This window comes from Vulpes vulpes, chromosome 9, assembly GCF_048418805.1.
Source record: "Vulpes vulpes isolate BD-2025 chromosome 9, VulVul3, whole genome shotgun sequence".
In the NCBI taxonomy this organism is placed as follows: domain Eukaryota; kingdom Metazoa; phylum Chordata; class Mammalia; order Carnivora; family Canidae; genus Vulpes; species Vulpes vulpes.
The window spans coordinates 13,934,356-13,953,070 of record NC_132788.1 but is presented as its reverse complement, the minus strand read 5'-3'; the positions used below and the strand labels follow the sequence as shown (position 1 = coordinate 13,953,070).

The 18,715-nt window shown below is 36.8% G+C and overlaps 1 protein-coding gene across 2 annotated transcripts in view; it reads right to left on the bottom strand.

The window, feature by feature from the left end:
* Window positions 1–18,715, bottom strand: part of CUL3 (cullin 3) — an 88,884-nt gene that overhangs the window by 28,886 nt on the left and 41,283 nt on the right. For both annotated transcript variants that reach the window (XM_026006349.2, XM_072719408.1), the window contains one exon: window positions 17,247–17,360. In XM_026006349.2, the coding sequence (XP_025862134.2) occupies window positions 17,247–17,360 (114 nt within the window). The remainder of the gene's footprint in view (window positions 1–17,246; window positions 17,361–18,715) is intronic.

The following is an 18,715-nucleotide window of genomic DNA, read 5'->3' as shown; positions in this document are numbered from 1 at the left end:
GAAAGGTAGATAGCAAGGTAGATACATCCTCCTTTCTCTCTAGAGCCATATCATGTCTGACCATGGTTCTTACTTTCTCAAATATTATACTTGAAGATCATATTCTTTGAAGTAAAATTAAGAACCAAATGAAATACAGATCCATGTAACTTAAGCCGATTGCTTACTGGTAAATATTAAAAGGCTTTAATGCCTAGAATATAGCAGCATTAATAAAATACCTCTTGTCATTTCAAACAGATTGTCATCTTATTTTCAAGTTCCTGCCAACTTGATTACAGGTGTGTCTCACTTTACAGAGCACATATAATCCAGAATTATTGGCTATACAAGCCCTATTTTGCGTATTACTTGAAAATCCACATTTATAGCAAAATACACTGGAATAAAACTACCAAGTTTTTAATTCACAAAAGAATTAACAACAGAATTCCTTTCTGTTCTTAACCAGGATCTCTGTGGGCCTCAGTGGGTCTGTGAATTTCCAAAAATTATAGAATTATTATGTGTTTGCTAGTATGTAAGTACTTTGGAAACAGAGCCCATAGCTTTCACCAGATTCTTAAAGGCATTTATAATCCCAAACCAGTTAAGAACCACTGCACACTGTGATCCTGGAACTTTTAAAAGGAACACTGTCATTACAAGCAAAACCAAGCAAAACTACCAGGTGAACATAGACAGAAGCTCAACCACATCAGTGATGCAACTAAAATGGCACCGACCAACCCTCTGAACAATTGCTGACTAAATTCTCCACGAGTAGCATTCTCTTCATGTGACGTCACTCCTGCAACCTTCCTCCATTCAGTTCATCCAGGGCATAACCTTAATGGCTACAAAGAAAGCCGCTCTTTGATTAGTATCTTCGCTGCTCACATTTCTACATTCTATATAATCTTGGCACAAGCTCACATTTTTAAAATCGTGCATTACCCTTAGGTAAGTTCAAAATTTTCACCGATGACTCTCCCATAAGTTTTTTAAAATTATTTTTTCTTCTTTTTTAAATAGGCTTTCACTTTTTCCCCCTTGTACAAAACTATGTGGTGGCCACAGCTGGAGCCTGGGTACCCTGCACGGAGACTCTGGTGTTGGGTCTTTACAAGATACCGGTGAGTTCCTGATAGGGAGACTTGATGAACACAGTCTTTCCAAAGGTTGAGGGCAAGATAGCTGTAGGTCTTGGAAATGGCATCAAAAGTGGCCTTGGAGAAGCTGCCCAGGGTGGCAGTGCAGGCCCTAGCGGAGATGTAGCAATCATCAATACCAGCCATTTTCAGTAACTTCTTGGCACAGAGATTGAGACAGTGCCATGTCTTGGGCGGGGGCGGGGGGGGGGGCAGGGATGAGGCACACCAGCAGAGAGCCACAGTGACCGGTCACCTTGCATGGGACAGTGTGGGGCTTGTCGATCTTGTTCCCCCTAGCAGCCTTACCACATGGGGATTTTGGAAAGGTTGAGCCAGGGTGATGGCCTCCTTCCTGGATGGCAGTGGCTACCTCCTAATACCACTTAACACCCAGACCAACTTGTCTGTATATTAAAATATAATACATGTTCAATGAGATATGAAGACTTTTGTCTTTGAACATGAATCTTGTGATTGGAGTTCAGTGTTCTTTCTTACATCCACTCTCACATACTCTGTTTCATTAAGATGGAGCATGAACTAGAGACATTTGTGAAGCAATCTGAATGTAAAAGAGTCCTTCTAGATTTTTACAATTCTGTTCCTTTCTTTTAAATTATCCACACCTAATTCGAACCAGTGTTTGTGTTGCCTTTGTCAAGTCTAAAACAATCTAGTTTACCAAAGAACAAATTCTATTGTTTTTAGCACCATTTTACTGTTTTACATGGTATTAAATGATGTATTAATAACAAGGACAAGTGGCATAAACAGGATTGAAAATAAATACTCTCAGTAAACATAAAGCATAAAGTAAATATAAAGCTCAACTGGTACAAGCAAAATAGAAAAGAGATACTGAAAGTAGTGAAAGCAGCAAGAGAATTTTGCATCAGGCTGTTTTATAGCTAGACTAGAAAATACCGGTAATTCTGGCAAGTGCTACAAGTTCCAACTCTACATGCCTATGGGACTTGCAGGGTGTATGGGGGTCAGATACCTATCATACATGATGTATATATGGCACTAGCAAGTTTAACTTCTTAAGAAACCAAATGTTCTTAATTAAAAGAAATGCCAAAAGAATGAATCAGACTTTATTGATTTTGGTCAAAGTGCACTACCTCTAAGAATTACAGAACAAAAGACACATATAATGTAATCTTCAAAGTAAATTATGAATTTTAGAGTGAAAAATTTTTTAATATTCTCCTTTTTTGGCTTTCCTGCAGTATAATTTATATGCCATAAAATACACTCATTTTAAGAGTACAATCCAGTAATTAACAGTACATTTATTTCTATGGTTGTCTAACCATGGCCACAATCCAGTTCTAGACTATTTCCGTCACCACAAAAAAACCCCACGAGCTTGTTTGTAGTCAATCCCACTTCCAGCACTCCTGCTCTCTCTCTCTACAAGTTCTCTTTTCTGTCATTTAATATAATTAAATCAAATGTAATCTTTCATATCTGATTTTTTTACCAAGCATAAAGTTGCTAAGATTCATTAATGGTGTTAACATTTATCATTATTTCATTCCTTTGCAGGGCTGAATAGTACTCCACTATATGGATATGTCACATTTAGTTCATTAGCTGATGGATATTTGGGGCTTTTTCCAGTTTTTGTCTACTGTGAGTAATGCTATGAATGTTTGGGTAGATATATGCTTTCATTTTCCTTGGAACATATTTCTAGAAATGAAAGTACTAGATCACATGGAAACTGCTAAACTGTTTTTTCAAGTGAATTTACCACTTACAGTGGATTTTTGTTTTGTTTTTTAAAGATTTTATTTATTTATTCATGGGAGACAGAGAGAAAGAGGGAGAGACACAGGCAGAGGGGGAAGCAGGCTCCACGCAGGAAGACTGATGTGGGACTGGATCTCAGGACTCCAGGATCACGCTCTGAGCCTAAGGCAAATGCTTAACCACTAAGCCACTCAGGCATGCCAACAGTGAATTTCTAAATGCAAAAATACTAGATGTGGAGTAAGGAATTCTTCGTATGAACTCTGGCTGTACCATTAGCTGTCTGTGTGACTCTGAGTAAGTCATTATCCTCTCTGGTCCTGGGCAATGTAAAGGTAATCTCTAAAATTCTAGTATGATTTCCTATGAAGCTTAACTCTGATAAAAAATTAATGTATATGAAGGATCAAGATATACTTCACTATTATTTCTTCCCCTTCTATTTGTTACCTGTCTCCCTGGCAGGGTTTCCCTTCTCCCAAGCCTAAGCACAATGATGTGGGTCAATCTATAACCTGGGTTTTGGCCAATAATGTTGCCCAGCAAAAAGGCAGAAAAAGGGTCACGTGCAACTGACGAATTCTTCAGATATATTCTGTATGGGGAGAAAAATGGTTTAGTAAAGGAATTCAGGTGTGATGGGAATACATGGTTAGAATGAGTAGGGAACAGAACATTCAAGTCCATGAAGATGACTGGAGACGAAATACAAACGTCATACTTAGTTAGTATAAGACCTAAACTTTTGTCTTTTAATATGCGACTTACAAGGTGTGTATAATGATTGCAATTAAATGAACTAAAATATTAAGAAAATCTGTTAACCCTGAAATTTGATTATACATAAGAAAGTGCTAATAAATGTACAAGAGAAAACACAAAATTGAGTGTGGCTGTTTAAATTAATAATACAAGTTACTTATATTACACATTTGGTATATATGATTGATTACCATCAAGCACAATAAAAGATCTACCTGCATATACTCAAGTGTTTATAGGTGTATATGTTAAACAGAAATGCATGCACACGTTCACAATAAACTTGTGATCTGCACAATATATATTAAAATATTTGCTAACTAAGCATGCTTAACCTTCTGTTTCCTGCCTACTAGCACTATCAGAAGGAATACAGCCTGTGGGTACACAACAGCATTTTACTAATGGATTCTTTGTTAAAAAAAATAAGTGGCTGGGGAGCACCTAGTTGGCTCAGGCAGTGGAATATGCAACTCTTGATCTTGGGGTTATAGGTTTGAGCCTCACAATTGGGTGTACAGATTACTTAAAAAACATTTAAAAAAAAGTTAACAGCTGAATTTATGTAATAGAATATTAATGAGGTTCTAATTATATCACTGGAGGACTTTTATTTTGTATATGTTTCTATGTGAATATTTAATTTAAAAAAATCTAAAATCTCACATCTAGTTAACCTCTAACTAGCTAAAAGAATATAGCTTCAAAGTAAGGACAAGATGAACTCACCCCAAAAGAAAGAAAAAATATTAAAGAATAATCTAAAATAGTATTTAAATCTCAGGCTTTATCACCAAAATATAGTTTGTATGAGCCCATTAGTCATTTATCTATTGAAGAAAGCTAAGCAGAGACAGAAAGTTGGTGGCTGCTTCTATATGCCTTTTTAAGCCAAAATACACCATTTTAAATATAAAATGTTCTGAAAAACATGTTTGAAAGCTTAATGTCTGAGTCAAACATTAGATCTACTAAAGAGATGGGAGTTTCATCACTACAGAGATAAGCTATATTCTCAATCTCTATTTATGGTTCTCTCTTAGGGATTGCTATTCCTAGGCCAAGCAAAACTACAACAAGCATGCCTCTTCACAAACTAGATGAACCCAGGAGTGAAGAGGAGTAACTAATGATGGGGCCATCTCATTGCCATCTGCTTTCATAGACATGAGGAAAAGCCAGACTGCCCCAACACCCTATCTCACAATGCTATCCCACTTATTTCCACTTCTAGTCTTGAAAGAATAGCTTTTGAAAGGCCAACTTCCCTGCCAAGAACAACTCTAAAAGCTAGATAAGAAATTTAAAAGTGCCATCTGTTTAAAAGCATCAGCTAGGGCAGGCAGGTCTCTAGGACTTGAGATAGAGACAGACTGGAGTCCCTCTTCCCCTGCCACAAAACACACACACACACACACACAAAAGGCGACCTCAATCAATTGATATCCATGTAAAACTCCTTCAGCAAATGCCTACTCGTGGCCTATGGCTCTTCACATTACCTGTCGACAAGAGGACATCAGCCTACATGGTACTTGGTCCTATAAGGCCACCGATACTACAACTCCCACCAACTCGGGAAATTTCTGCTTTCCCCCTTAACTGATGGCTTTACCAAGATACTAAGTATTTTAACTATGAGATCAAACTTAGCATACAATGCAGACACACAGAGCTTATGAAAGCTAAACCTACGCAAAGTCAAGAAGTAACTTTATGAGTTTAAGAACTTCATTTCTCAGGAATTGATATTTAAAAGAATCAAAATAAAAGAAATGATAATGAAATTCAAAAAATAACATTAACTCTTACTACTTAATTTACTTGCAAGAAATAGTTCAGCAAATTTTTTAACCAAGTTTTATTTTTTAAAAAGAGGATAAAAGATGAATATAAACAAAGGTTAAAATCTTTTACAAATAGTAAATATTTGTCCTGCTCATAAACTAGAGATACATCCTGAAAAGTTTAGCTCATTTTTTAAAAGAAAAAAACAAAGCAAATAACGCTGTAAGTAGCTACTGTCTGTTAGAACATGTTTGAACCTGCTTTCCCAAGCTTAATCACTAGGCAATCTTCTATCAACAAGTAATAAATATAAGTGTTTTAAAACAGGTTCACTTTCAAGCCATGAAATATATACAAGTTAAGAAGGCTTAACACTATGAAGATAGAAATAGAAAATTAAAAAAAAAAAAAAAACCTGGGAAAAGTAACAAGAAGTTTCTAGTACAGTTATATTAAAAAAAAAAAAAAAGTCTCTTTAGAGCAAAATTTAAAAAAACCATCCCAGTATTTTCCAAAATGCCAGTGACTGACTACACTATAAAAAGGGCACCAGTAAGAGATTTAATAGTAAACTGCCAGACAGAATAACATTTCAGGACTTAACAATGTTACTGGGTAAAGTACATGGAAAAGCACAGAATACAGTTGGCTTGAAAGCTCCATGACTAAAGCTCAAAGTCATAGTTTCCACCACTGTAAAATGGGTCCCAAATCTCTCAAGGCTGTCAAAGTTTTTAAAAACAATGTAGTTGTAAGAAATTCTATTTAAAAATAACTTTCATTTGTTTTAAGAATTGTATCCTAGGATATCTGACAAATCAAAACCCTAGTTGTATTTCTCTAAAGCTGTTTAAATCGAACCAAATACTAAAATAAAAGCACTGTTCCCTACACTAAAATTCAAGGATCTAACAGGGGTGGGGTTGGCGGGGTATGACGACGGGACCATCAACGCTAGAAAACAGTACCTATTAGAACCATAGGAGTAATATTCAAGTAACAGAAAGCAAAGTGTTGGAACAATAATATTCTAAGACTTTAGAAAGGAAGGCCTGTATTAGAGAGGCAATATAATTCAGGGGTGAAGAACTCAGATTTAAGAACCAGAAAGGTTATTTCAATCCTATCTGTGCCATTTACTAGGTGTGACTTTAACATCTGTGCCTGTTTTCTCATTTTCAAAGTAACCTACCTTAAAATGCTATGCTACTCACTTCCACTCCTAATATTGAAAGAATAGCTTTTACAAGACCAATTTTTCGGCAAGAACAACTATATTAGCTGGATGAAAATAAAAAGCTACCATCTCTTCACACCCATCAAAATAGCTACTATCAGAAAATAAAGTAAAACAAAAACCCAGAAAATAACAAGTGCCGACAGGCAAGGATATGAAGAAACTGGAACTCTTGAGCATTGCTGATGGAAATGCAAAATGGCATCATTGCTACAGAAAATAGCATGGTGGTTCTCAAAAATTAAAAACGGAATTGCCATATGACCTAGCAATTCTACCATTTGAGTGAATTCTACACTCAAAATAACTGGAAACAGTCTTAATGAAACATTTGTATACCCATGTTTATAGCAGCATTATTCAAAATAGCCAAAAGGTGGAAATAACCCAAGTGTTCACTGACAGATGAATGGATAAGCAAAACGAGATACACACATACAGCAGGATATTATTCAGATGAACCCTGAGTCATAAATGGACAAATACTCTGTGATTCCATTTGTATAAGGTATCTAGAGTGGTCCAATTCATATAAACAGAAAGTACAATGATGGTGACCATGGGCTCAAGGGAGAGGGGAATGGGAAGTTGCTATTTAATGGGCAGAGTTTTAGTTTTACAAGATGAAAAGTTCTGGAGGTGGATGGAGGTGATGGTTATACAACAATATGAATGTATTAATTATCACTGAACTGTACACTTAAAATTGGTTAAGATAATAAATTGTATGCTAAGTGCATTTTACAACAATATAAGCAAACAAATACCAACTGTTTAAAAGCACCAAGGAGTAACCAACTGTTTAAAAGCACCAAGGACTTGTGGGGCCAAGATTCTGGAGAAAATTCAAGGAAGTACAATGACAGGAGCCTGACATTCACCTTCATTTCACTCGGTTGCCTTGGGTCATTCGTTTTATTTGGAGGACTGGAAATGGGAGAGTCAGCAGAAAGTCACAGGTATGTGGGTATGAAGGAGCTAGGACTTATGAAGGCAAAGTCTGAAAAGGAAAGCAATGAGAAGAAGAGCCAGAAATTCTGCAAGCAATTTTCATCCAGATCCTTACTGACACCCCACCTAAGTGTGGTCAAGACACCAAAACACCAAAGACAAAGCCTCACTGGAAGGCTAAAGAGCCAAACATAGACCAGTGGTAGACTTACGGTGGTGAGGAGGCAAAAGCTAGAATTCATAGCACAGTAACATGGAAAGCAAATTGGTAAATACTTCAGGCTTCTAGACCCCAGATGGCTATTCTCCGTGAGTAAAGATATGTCCCAGAAATAATGGCAAACTGAAAACAGATCAACCTTAAGACAGCCTAAAAGCCAGTTTCAACGAGATCATGGTGATCTACCCATACTGTGCCTGCCTGCCAGAAGAAAATTATATTTGCTTTGAAGGAAGATACTACCATCCAGGGCCTCCCAGAAAGTAGTTAAAAATACACACACATATATGATAAACTTTAAGTCAAGGATCTATGTTGTAATCTCCAAGGTAACCACTAAAATAATAAAAATAATAAAAGAATAGGTAAGTATATAAATAACATAACGGGGCAAGGGAATGGATAATAAAACATACTCCATTCACTTAAAAAAGGCAAGAAAGCTGGGATAATCAATAAAGAATAGATGAGACAAACAGAAAAAAGACCCAATATAATGGTAAACTTAAACTCAAATGTATCGATAATTATAAATAAACAGAAATAAGCCATATGCTCCAATTTAAAAACAAAGATTATCAGATGGGATTAAAAAGCGTGTTACTGTATGGTGCTTATAAGTGATAAGGACACAAAAAGGTGGAAAGGAAAGGATGGGGAGAAATCTGCCATATAAACAACCAAAAGGAAACTCATATAGTAATACCACACAAAGTAGACTTTAAGGCAATATACAGGAAATAAAGAAGGATATTTCATAAAAATAAGAGTCAATTCAACAGAAGATCAAACAGCCCTAAATTTATATACGTTTATTTTGTAACAAAACCTCAAAATATATCAACTAAAAGGAGAAAAAGACTAATCAATAATTAAATCTAAAGATTTTAACATTTCTCAGGAGCTGACAGGACAAGCAGACAAAAATATTTAGTAAAGATATGGACAACCTGAACATGGTTAATAAATTTGGCCAAACAGATATGTATATAACACTTTATTCAAATAATTGCAGATTGAAAAATTAATTAATATAAAACTCTTCAGAGACACTATTAAAAGAGAGAAAAGGCAAGCACAGAATGGAAGACAGTATCTCTTAAAACATTATCTACAGGGGCGTCTGGGTGCTCAGTCAGTTAAACATTCAACCCTTGATTTCAGCTCAGGTCTTTATCTTGGGTTTTGAGTTTAAGCCCTGAAACTGGGCTCCACACAGGGCACGGAGCCTAGTTAAAAAAACAGACAAAAAAAATCATGCATCTACAAAGGACTTTTACATAGGATACATAAAAAACTCCCACAAATCACTAACAACAAAAAAATCCTAGAAAACCCAGACTTTAAAAAGGACAAAAAAAGACTTGTCCATTTTTATGTTACACATCAGCAAAAATGTCAAAAAGAACCAGAAGAATGGATAGAATAACCACTAAGGTATCTAATATTTTTGGTGAATTTGTAAATACTCCAGTAATGATGGTGTTAAGTTACTTGGGATGACAATTAGGAGTCTGAAGTCTTACCAAGTCACTTCTTTAAGGAGAATTTAATATTAGATTCAAACAGAACAGTAAGAAATAATAAGAAAAGAAACAAAGAATATTATTCTAATATGCTTCAACAGCTTACACTTAGGACCACAGAAAAATCACTGTTCTTCAATTACACTTGGGGAACCAGGATTATCTGCCCAAACAGTTATTTACATCATAAAACCACCCAATGACAGAACTTGGAAAAGGTAACCATAGTTGTTTAGAGCAAGTTTGATACATATACACACTGTGTATACTTACTGAATGAGTGAATTTATTCTCATAAGCAAAAAGGTAAATTAATGTTAGCTCAACTCTAGGTAAATTATCATAAATTCTGGGAGCACCTGGGTAGCTCAGTCAGTTGTGGCTCAGGTCATGAACTCTCAGGGTCATGGGATCACATGAGTGCCACATTGGCTCTATTCTTAAGTGCGGAGTCTGCTGGAAATGATCTCCCTCTCCCTCTCCCCCTACTCCTGAGTGTGCTCCCTCTTTCTCTAAAATAAATAAAATCTTTTTTTTTAAGATAAATAAAATCTTAAAAAAATTATCATACATTCTGTTAAGCAGTCAATATACATAATTCTTCTGTACTGAGGTGGTTACAGGCAAAGTGGTGGAGACCACGGGTTCTGGATTCAAAAAAGGCTTGGATTCATACTCCAGTAATATAGAAACTGTGTGATCTCTCGCACAGGTTAGTTCATCTCTCTAACCTTTATTCATTTGTGAAACGGTACAATACCGATCCGGAAGATCAGATACTTAAAACATTTAGCACAGGGATATAGCCATGTAATAAACAGTAACTGTTGTCATGTATTCAGGATTTTTTTAGAGAATACAATAATAAATTTTATTAATAAAAAATAAACATTTTATTGCTTTCCCAAACTACTGCTTAAAAATAACAACAGTAAAAAGATATTAAGGATTAAACAAAATATCCTTAAGTATGCTTAAAACAATGCCAGGCACCCGCTAAGGACTTTGAAAGTGTTATGTGCTATTATCAGAAATAGTATTAGGTAGACTCCTAGCCAACCGAGGCTCTACCAACCCACTTTAAATGTTTTTAAAGAAGCTGCCATCAACTTAATACTTATCTATTCTCACCTGGTTTTTTTTTTTCCATTATAAACAACACAGGTAGCTGTTCACTTTCAATTTTAAATTGGTGTAAAACTTCAGAGTTGAAAGAACTTGAAAAAAAATTTTTTTTTAGAACTTGAAAATTTAAAATGATCTAACCCACACATCCCAGAGACCCAACAAGATCCCATAAACCACTTGAAATTGCATATTTAAGTATATGCTCTGTGGTGTGTAGATGCACAGATGTCTACTTTTAGTAGAGGGTCCATGAATTTTGACCATTCTTCCAAGGGTCTAAAACCCCAAAAAGATAAAAACCAGAGATCTTATCCAATAAATCTATTTCCCCTATTAAAAAGGAAACACATGAGTTTTACCTAGAGAAGTTCAGTAACAAGCAAATTAATGACAATGTAGGAATTAAAGTGTCTCTTAATTCCATCATGTATTTTTTCTCCACTACCCCAAATTTCCAGGAACACACACACACACACACACACACACACACACACACACACACACTATATGGGAACAGTCTTCTTTATGAACAGAAGTTTCATTTCTTTTACTATCTCAGGAAATATGTGCTCTATTTCTGACTGCACCACAGGGCCTACTTCATGCTGAATAAATACTTGCCTCCCTAAAGTCAATGTCACAGACTGCTACATCATCACTGCACACACACAAAAACAGTTACTAGGGCATGGTAATCAAGGGGTTTATGGGTCTATCAATTTGTTAGAAACAGGAACTGAGATGGAAGGCAAGGAAGAAATCCTAATTATCAAGCTCAACACTCTTGACCTTTACAGTATTTATGAGGATGCCCTAGTTTTATTTTACATAAAGGCCTGGTACTTGGCCTGCGATCTAGCCACGAAAAGATGCCAAAGTATTTATATTGTCAGTCACAATACAAAAACTACAGCACAGATGGGGAAAGCCTGTCTTTCCAGAGTTAGGAAAAACACTGAACAGGTGTGAAGCTTAATAATCTCAAAGCCACTGGATCCTATTTTCTATTATTTTGTATTTAAGATATCATTTTAAAAGCAGAGAAAGTGCCAAAAAGACTCTTAAACAACTTATCTGTGCTCTTCCAGAATACAGCTATTTTCAAACTTCTCTAAATGCGCAATCTAGAGTATCATAAAGAAGAAATGTTTTTTGGACCTAAAGCCTCAAAATCTACAGGAGAAAACTTGGACACGAATTCCACCATCTCCATGTTCTCATCCTATCTTCTGACCTCCCCAAACACACAAATCCTTGGTAGCTTCAGCAAATAGTTTTATTTCTGTCAACTCTGCTTTATGCCACCTATTCTCATTGGAAACAACAATGAGAATGACTAATCTGACACACTGTTTACAGGTGCCTACATTTTTATCAGGATTCCCATCTTTATCAGGATTCCCTTCACCCACATATTGATATGGGTAAACCTTGAACCTCATCATTAGAAGACAGCAAGTATCTCTGGCACTAGAGATCTTCTTTCCTCCTACCTTTCCCTTTTTTTCTTACACTGAAATGAACCTCTTCTCACTCTCACTGGGGTCTCCAGGTTTACTGATCCCTAATACCTCTATTTCCTGGGATTTTAGGACTCAGCTGCCTACTTACTGAAGAGCACAGACCCACAACCAACCATTTCAATAATGCTACCACCTTAGAATTCTCCCCATAACCAGTAAGACTCATTCTATCTGAACATTCTTGTCTGAGACTGCCTAGTACACCTGGAAAAAGTACAAACTCTGATCACCTCTACTATATAAACTTTGTGCCAACTCACTTAAATGATCTCTTCACAACTATAGATGATCCATTTATTTACAGATAGCTGACCCCAGGACAGGGGATATTCCAAACTTTTTCCTTGTTAGATTCCTATTGTTACTGAATACATGACCACAAATTCGGTAACTTGCTTACTTTTTCACAGTTCCACAATTTGGAAGACTAAAATCAAGTTTTCCTGGATTCAAGTCAAGATGTCAGCAGGGCTGATTCCTTTTAGAGGATCTGAGGGGAAGCCCACTTTCTTGCCTTTTTCAGCCTCTGGTGGTTACCTGTATTCCTTAGCTGTAGCCCTTCCTCTACCTGCAGAGTCTATCGTTCAATCTTTGCCTCTGTCGTCACATCATCGCCATCTCCTACTGCCCCTCCTTTAGGACTGACCCTGAACTAGGATAATCTAGGACAATCTCCTCTTCTCAACACCCTTGACCCAATCACACCTGCACAGTTCCTTTTGACCCATAAGGTAACAATCCTGAGTTTCTAGATAGTCATTGGTGGTGGTGGTGGGGGGCGGTCATTATTCAGCCTGCCACATTAAAGTTCCTCAGCTTCTCTCCTCTTCATAAAGCTGATGCCATTCTGCTTGACCTCTTTTCTCATCCTTAATGACTTTCCAAATAAAGAGCTCAAAGAAGCAGTGGTCCTCCTTTCCTGGGTTCACTCTCTCTCCCTGTCCCTATGAATTGACAGCCTCCAACCTTTAAGGAAAACCTGCAATACCACTAAAGCTCTGCTATTTGTTAAAATGACTGAAAATATGGACAAATTCAAGTAAAAGCATAAAAATAAATTCGCTGTAGTTTTATGCAGAAAATTTCTCTACAAACCTTCAGGTAACCTTATATATCACAGTAGGAAATGCTTTTCTATTTCCTTTGCCATTAATTCTAAGCTGTTCAAAAGTAGCTTATAGAATACCATACATAAACTTAATTTCCTCTCATATTCATTTTTATAGTTTTAAAAGAAAAATTAACTGAACAGTAACATATACTTATGAGTTATATTGACAATTAAATTTTTGTGTGCTCAAATTGTCATTTTATTATTATAGAACCAAGACAAAGATTCTTATAAAATGCTTAACTCTTTCCCAGTCATTAATCTTTTAAGCAATTAAAATTGAAAACAAAACTTTTACTAAGTAGCCCCAAACCAATCTTAAAAATTCAGCATCCAAGTTTCGAACATTAGGAAGGGGTGTAGTGGCAGAAACTAGAGGTCACATGTTCCATCTAGAGACATGTACACTTTTCTTTTTGAAACACATTTCTTTTTGGCACATGCCAAACAACGAATCAGTGGTGTGACCATGGCTGCCTCCATGTAACCAATGATCCTATTTTCATTTCCAAAAGTCAGTGTGCCTGCCCCACAGTATCTATATATTGAGGCTGATACATGACATTTTATACACAGACACCTCCTTGTTAAGAGCCAAAGTCAGCTAGCTGAGTAGGTGGCAGGTGGGTAGACAGTGAAGCATCTTCTCTCCTCCCTCTCTGAGTCTGAGATCTAGAATTCCAATAAAGCCTATATTCATAAGAAGATATTTGTCTAGGATCCATGATGGTACAATCAGTATGCTTCAGGTATATCCCCTATCTAGCAGGTTACATCACCTGAGAAGTCTAAAATGAGGGTAATACTCTTCAAAGGAAATGAAGATGTCAACAGGAAAAGTCTTTTGATTTCTGAAAAATTAAAAGCATTTATATTTCTTGACCAAAGACTATATTTTTCTTAACTAGTTTGTCAAAACTAGTTCTGCATATTTCAACTTTACCTTAATTTTAAAAAGCACTTATTTAATTGAGCCCAGAATACTAAATATAAAAAAGCAAAAAGAACAAAGACTATGAAAATGAAAGAATTCTATCTTGTGGAATGTGAAGATATCAACACTTTAATTTCCCTCCAAATCCTCAATAGTATGTATATATTTTCAAAGATTTTATTTATTTATCTGAGAGAGAGAGCACACGCACAAATGAGGAGGGGCAGAGGGACAGGGAGACTGCCTGCTGAGCACGGAGCCAGGTGTGGTGGTGGTCCCATTGTGGTCAAGATCCCAGGACCCTCATGATGTGAGCCGAAATCAAGAGCTAGACAATTGACTGAGCCACCAAGGTGCCCCAACAATAGCATTTTTTAAAAAAGATTTTATTTATTTATTCATGAGAGACATAGAGAGAGACAGGCAGAGGGAGAAGCAGGCTCTGTGCAGGGAGCCTGATGTGGGACTCGATCCTGGGACCCCAAGATCACACCCATGGGCCGAAGGCAGGCGCTAAACCGCTGAGCCACCCAGGGATCCCCCCAACAATAGCATATTTTTAAAATGCATTTTGCAAAAGCTTAATCTATAATCTAAGAAAAATATTCCGTGTGCATTTATTTATTCAATTACATAGTTTGTGCAAGGAGCTGTGCCAGGTGTTGGGGACACAGTGGTAACAAGACACTGGCCTCTCCTCAAGAAGTTCGGCCTGAGAAACAAGGCCTGAGACAATTGTTAATAACAATTGTATAAATGCTACAGATATAGTAGTAACTGAGGTGAACCAGGAGGAGGAAATCTAGGTTACTAAAGCCCAAGAATGCCTCTATTTAAAGGGCAGAGGAGAAGTAACTGGGAAGGACCTGTGGGAAAGGGATGAAGTGTATCAAGGGAGTGCTATGTCATTGAAACTGAGGACCCAGCAAGTGAGAAGAAAAGACTGGTCAACTGTGCCCAATGCTGCAGAGAAAAAATCAAGGAGTCTGAGGATTCACAGTGATCTCTGCCTTCAGAGATGTACAGACACAGTGATCCCTCTAAGAGGAAGACTGAACAGCATAACTGAGGAAGAAGCTTAAATGGAACATAGTCAAAGTGAAAAAAAGATGAGAAAAGGGAGCCAGCAAGGTTCAATATTTCTCACAAGACATTTGCCTGTGAATGGCAATGAGAGACCCTGGGAGGCAGTGCAGGAGTTCAACAGAAAATTTAGTTCAATTTTATTTTGAGGATCTGACTGGCCTGAACATGTCTCATGCTGATGAATAAGACTCAGTAAAAAGGTAGAACCTGAAAATATTTCAGGTTTTTGACAAGGCAGAAAGTGATGTGATCCCGCTTACCATGGAAGGAAAATTAGCCTTTATTTAACACAAGGGGAGACAATGTCCCATTAAAACAAAAGGGAAAAGGAAAAACACAAAAGGGAGAAAATACAGGTAAAACTGTAGATATAGTAGTAAACAAACATAGCTGACGCTTGCTCTTTTCTCTGAGAGGTGGAAGGCAAGATCATGTAAGAGTGAGGCCAGCAGGAGAGCTGAAGGTACGAAGTTTACAAGTGGAGGGAAAACGAGACCACTGGACAGTGTGATGGGTCAACTGGAAGTTTGTGACAAAGGATAAAAAGTGGCACTGATCTACTCTGTGTGGAGCTTCCTCCAGCAGAGGCGCAGGAAAGCTAAGCTGCTGGGTGTACCCGGGGCTGTGGTGCAACTAGACAGGTTTGATGAAAGGATGAAGGGGCAAGAAATATTAAACCTAGTAAATTTTTACTGAGCACACTGCTATGGTCCAGGTGTTATTAAGTGCTGTACATGAATGGCTCCCTCAAGCCTTATAGCTACCTTACCCAGTCAGTACAATATTATTTTTATTTTATAAATGAGAAAGCTGAAGAATAAACTAATTAGTTTCTTAACCATGGTCCCATAACAGTCAGGATTCAAGGTTTGACATTTCATTTGGGAACCCTCTCCCTCCCCTTCCTCCCCATCCTGATGGACAAAATGGAACTGAAATAAAAGAAAAATTATTTAAGAATGAGGGTGTGCCTAATTTAAAAATACTTATTTTATCAATAGAGTACTAGATCATGAAATTAAAAATGGTTTTCTTAGTGTTTGTTAGTGTTAAAATTTAAAGACTCATCAAATCCAAAACTTAATGAGAAGAGTATAAGCTAACTTATTTCACATTTCTATCTCAGGCACTGTATGTTTTCATGTGCTATCTCATTTACCTTAAAATGTCAGCACAGGATCAATCTATACCCTGAAGAGGAAAATAAGGCTCAAAAAGGCTAAATACTGTTATACCTTTTATCAATCCCTGAAAAATGAAGTAGCCTCTCCCTGACCCTATAAAACCAGGGGTAATAGGCCTGACTGAATTCTCTGAGCAGAACAAAAAGCTCCACAGCTGTTTGCTCTCATCAGAAATCCTTTCCAACCATTGCTTTATTCAATCAAGTGAAAGAAACTAGGACATACTCTCACCACTATAGCTAAAATCAAACTAAAGAAACAAAATAAAAATTTGAAAAGCAGAGAGTAAAACTTTAGAAGAAAATCATATGTCCAATTCCCAAATATAAACACTGAAGTAACGAGGAAAGTTATTAGACCTATTAATTTTGCATTGACATGGTAATTAAGTTTGATGAACCTAGCTTCATTCTACAATCACACAAAGGTAAGAAAAAACTCAAGAGTTTAATCTTATCAAAAGTTATTGAACAGCTTAGCTCATGTCAATGTTTTCCAAATTGTCTTGACTGACAAAAACAAAGAATAGTAAAAACAGGTAAAAAAGAGAATATGTATCTGAATAACATACATACTGCAACGACTTACTATTTAGACAGAAGCTGTTAGAGTGTACTTATTATATGCATATTTATATAAAATGACACCCCCATCACTAAAGGTATAAGGACATTAGGTTTTAAAAACTTGTGAGAGAATACTAAGCTTTCCTCTCTCATACTGTCATTCAACCACCGTTCTAATCATTAAATATATGAATAAGATTTAACTTCATATAAGCTAAGGTTGGTCCTTGCAAAGGAAATATTGTTTTATTTTTTTAATAACACTTTCCACACTGACCTGTACCATCCAACTAAATGTGACATAGACATTAAAAGGATAAACAGAAAAGTTCTACTTACCATATACATTAGTATGTCTCTAATCATCACCATAGCTGTCTGATGATCATTCCAAGCTTGATTTAGCGTTTGAAGAAAGTTGTTATTCAATGAATTTAGTACATCTTCTCGCACCTATTAACAGAAGAGTTCGTTAGTTTGTTTACACCCACACACTCTCTTATATGTATACATGCACATATCTGTTTAATAAACTAGTGGTGTGGAATCTTCAATTTTACATCAAAGAAATATAGGCCAGTAGAAATATTTTAAGCTATAATATAACCTAAATACAGATTACTAACAAATGTGTTGTATAGTCCAGACCCATCTCCTGATCTTCAGAATCATAAAGCAACCTCCTGGGCATTTCTCAACCCTCCAACAACCTAACATGACAGCCAAAATAAAATTCTAAATACTTAATAAGGAACTACAGTGCCCCATAGAACTGGCGGTCCCAGGATACTGCTCCAATCAAATTTCCTACTACACCTCCCCTTCCCCATTTTCATAGAATGGTTGAAAATGTTGATTTTAGAGTTAAACTACTGGGCTCAAATCCAGCTCCCTGACTAGCTGTGTTACCTCGGCTAATTATTTTCATCTCTGTGCCTCAGTTTCCTTACATATGAAATAGTAACCATTTTGTAGAACTGTTCTAAGGACTAAATTAACACTAGTGACACACTCAGAACAGTGGCTGGCACTCAGTAAACACTTAAGGAGCATAAACTATTAATTCAGTGTGCTCCGCTACACTGGAGCTGACTATTGCAACTGGGTTCTACCCTCTTCTGCAAATTTCACACAGCCTACTACCCCCTCATTTTTTTTCTGCTCAAGTTTCACTTCTGCTCAGGGTCTTCCTGACCACCCTATCTCAAACAATGACTATATCCACTCTTTAACCTACACTAAATTTTCCTCACAGTACTTGCTTGTCACTACCTACTGTATTACAAATTTATCCATTTGATGTTCCTCTCACTAAAATACAAGATCCATGGCAGCAGGGATTCGGTCTTTTCCATGTGTGCTTCCCACACCTAGAACAGTGCCTGGCATCTCAAAGACCCTTTACTTCATTCATCCTACCCTCCAATACTATGATCCACCACCAACCCGGTGGGTGATACCTGTTTTTGCACATCAAGTTGGCCTGAGCCTGAAATGCCTTCCTAATGCAATCCTGTTAAGACTACTCAGACTTCCTTTCCATAGTCTACAAGGATACTGCCACCTTCTCCAGTAAGAAGTTCCTGACTACTACTACATCCTGCTATGCTATCAGTAGTTCAATGTAAGATTATCGACGAGAAAACAGAATTTAAAGCTAGAACCAGTTCTATCACAAAGAAGCAGTTTGTCCTCTAAGTTCCTGTAACACTTTCGGACAATACTGCCAACCTCTTTATTATTCCAACCCACCTAATCCACTATGGTCTAGCTCAACTTGTAACTCCAGCCTACCTAAGCAGACATGT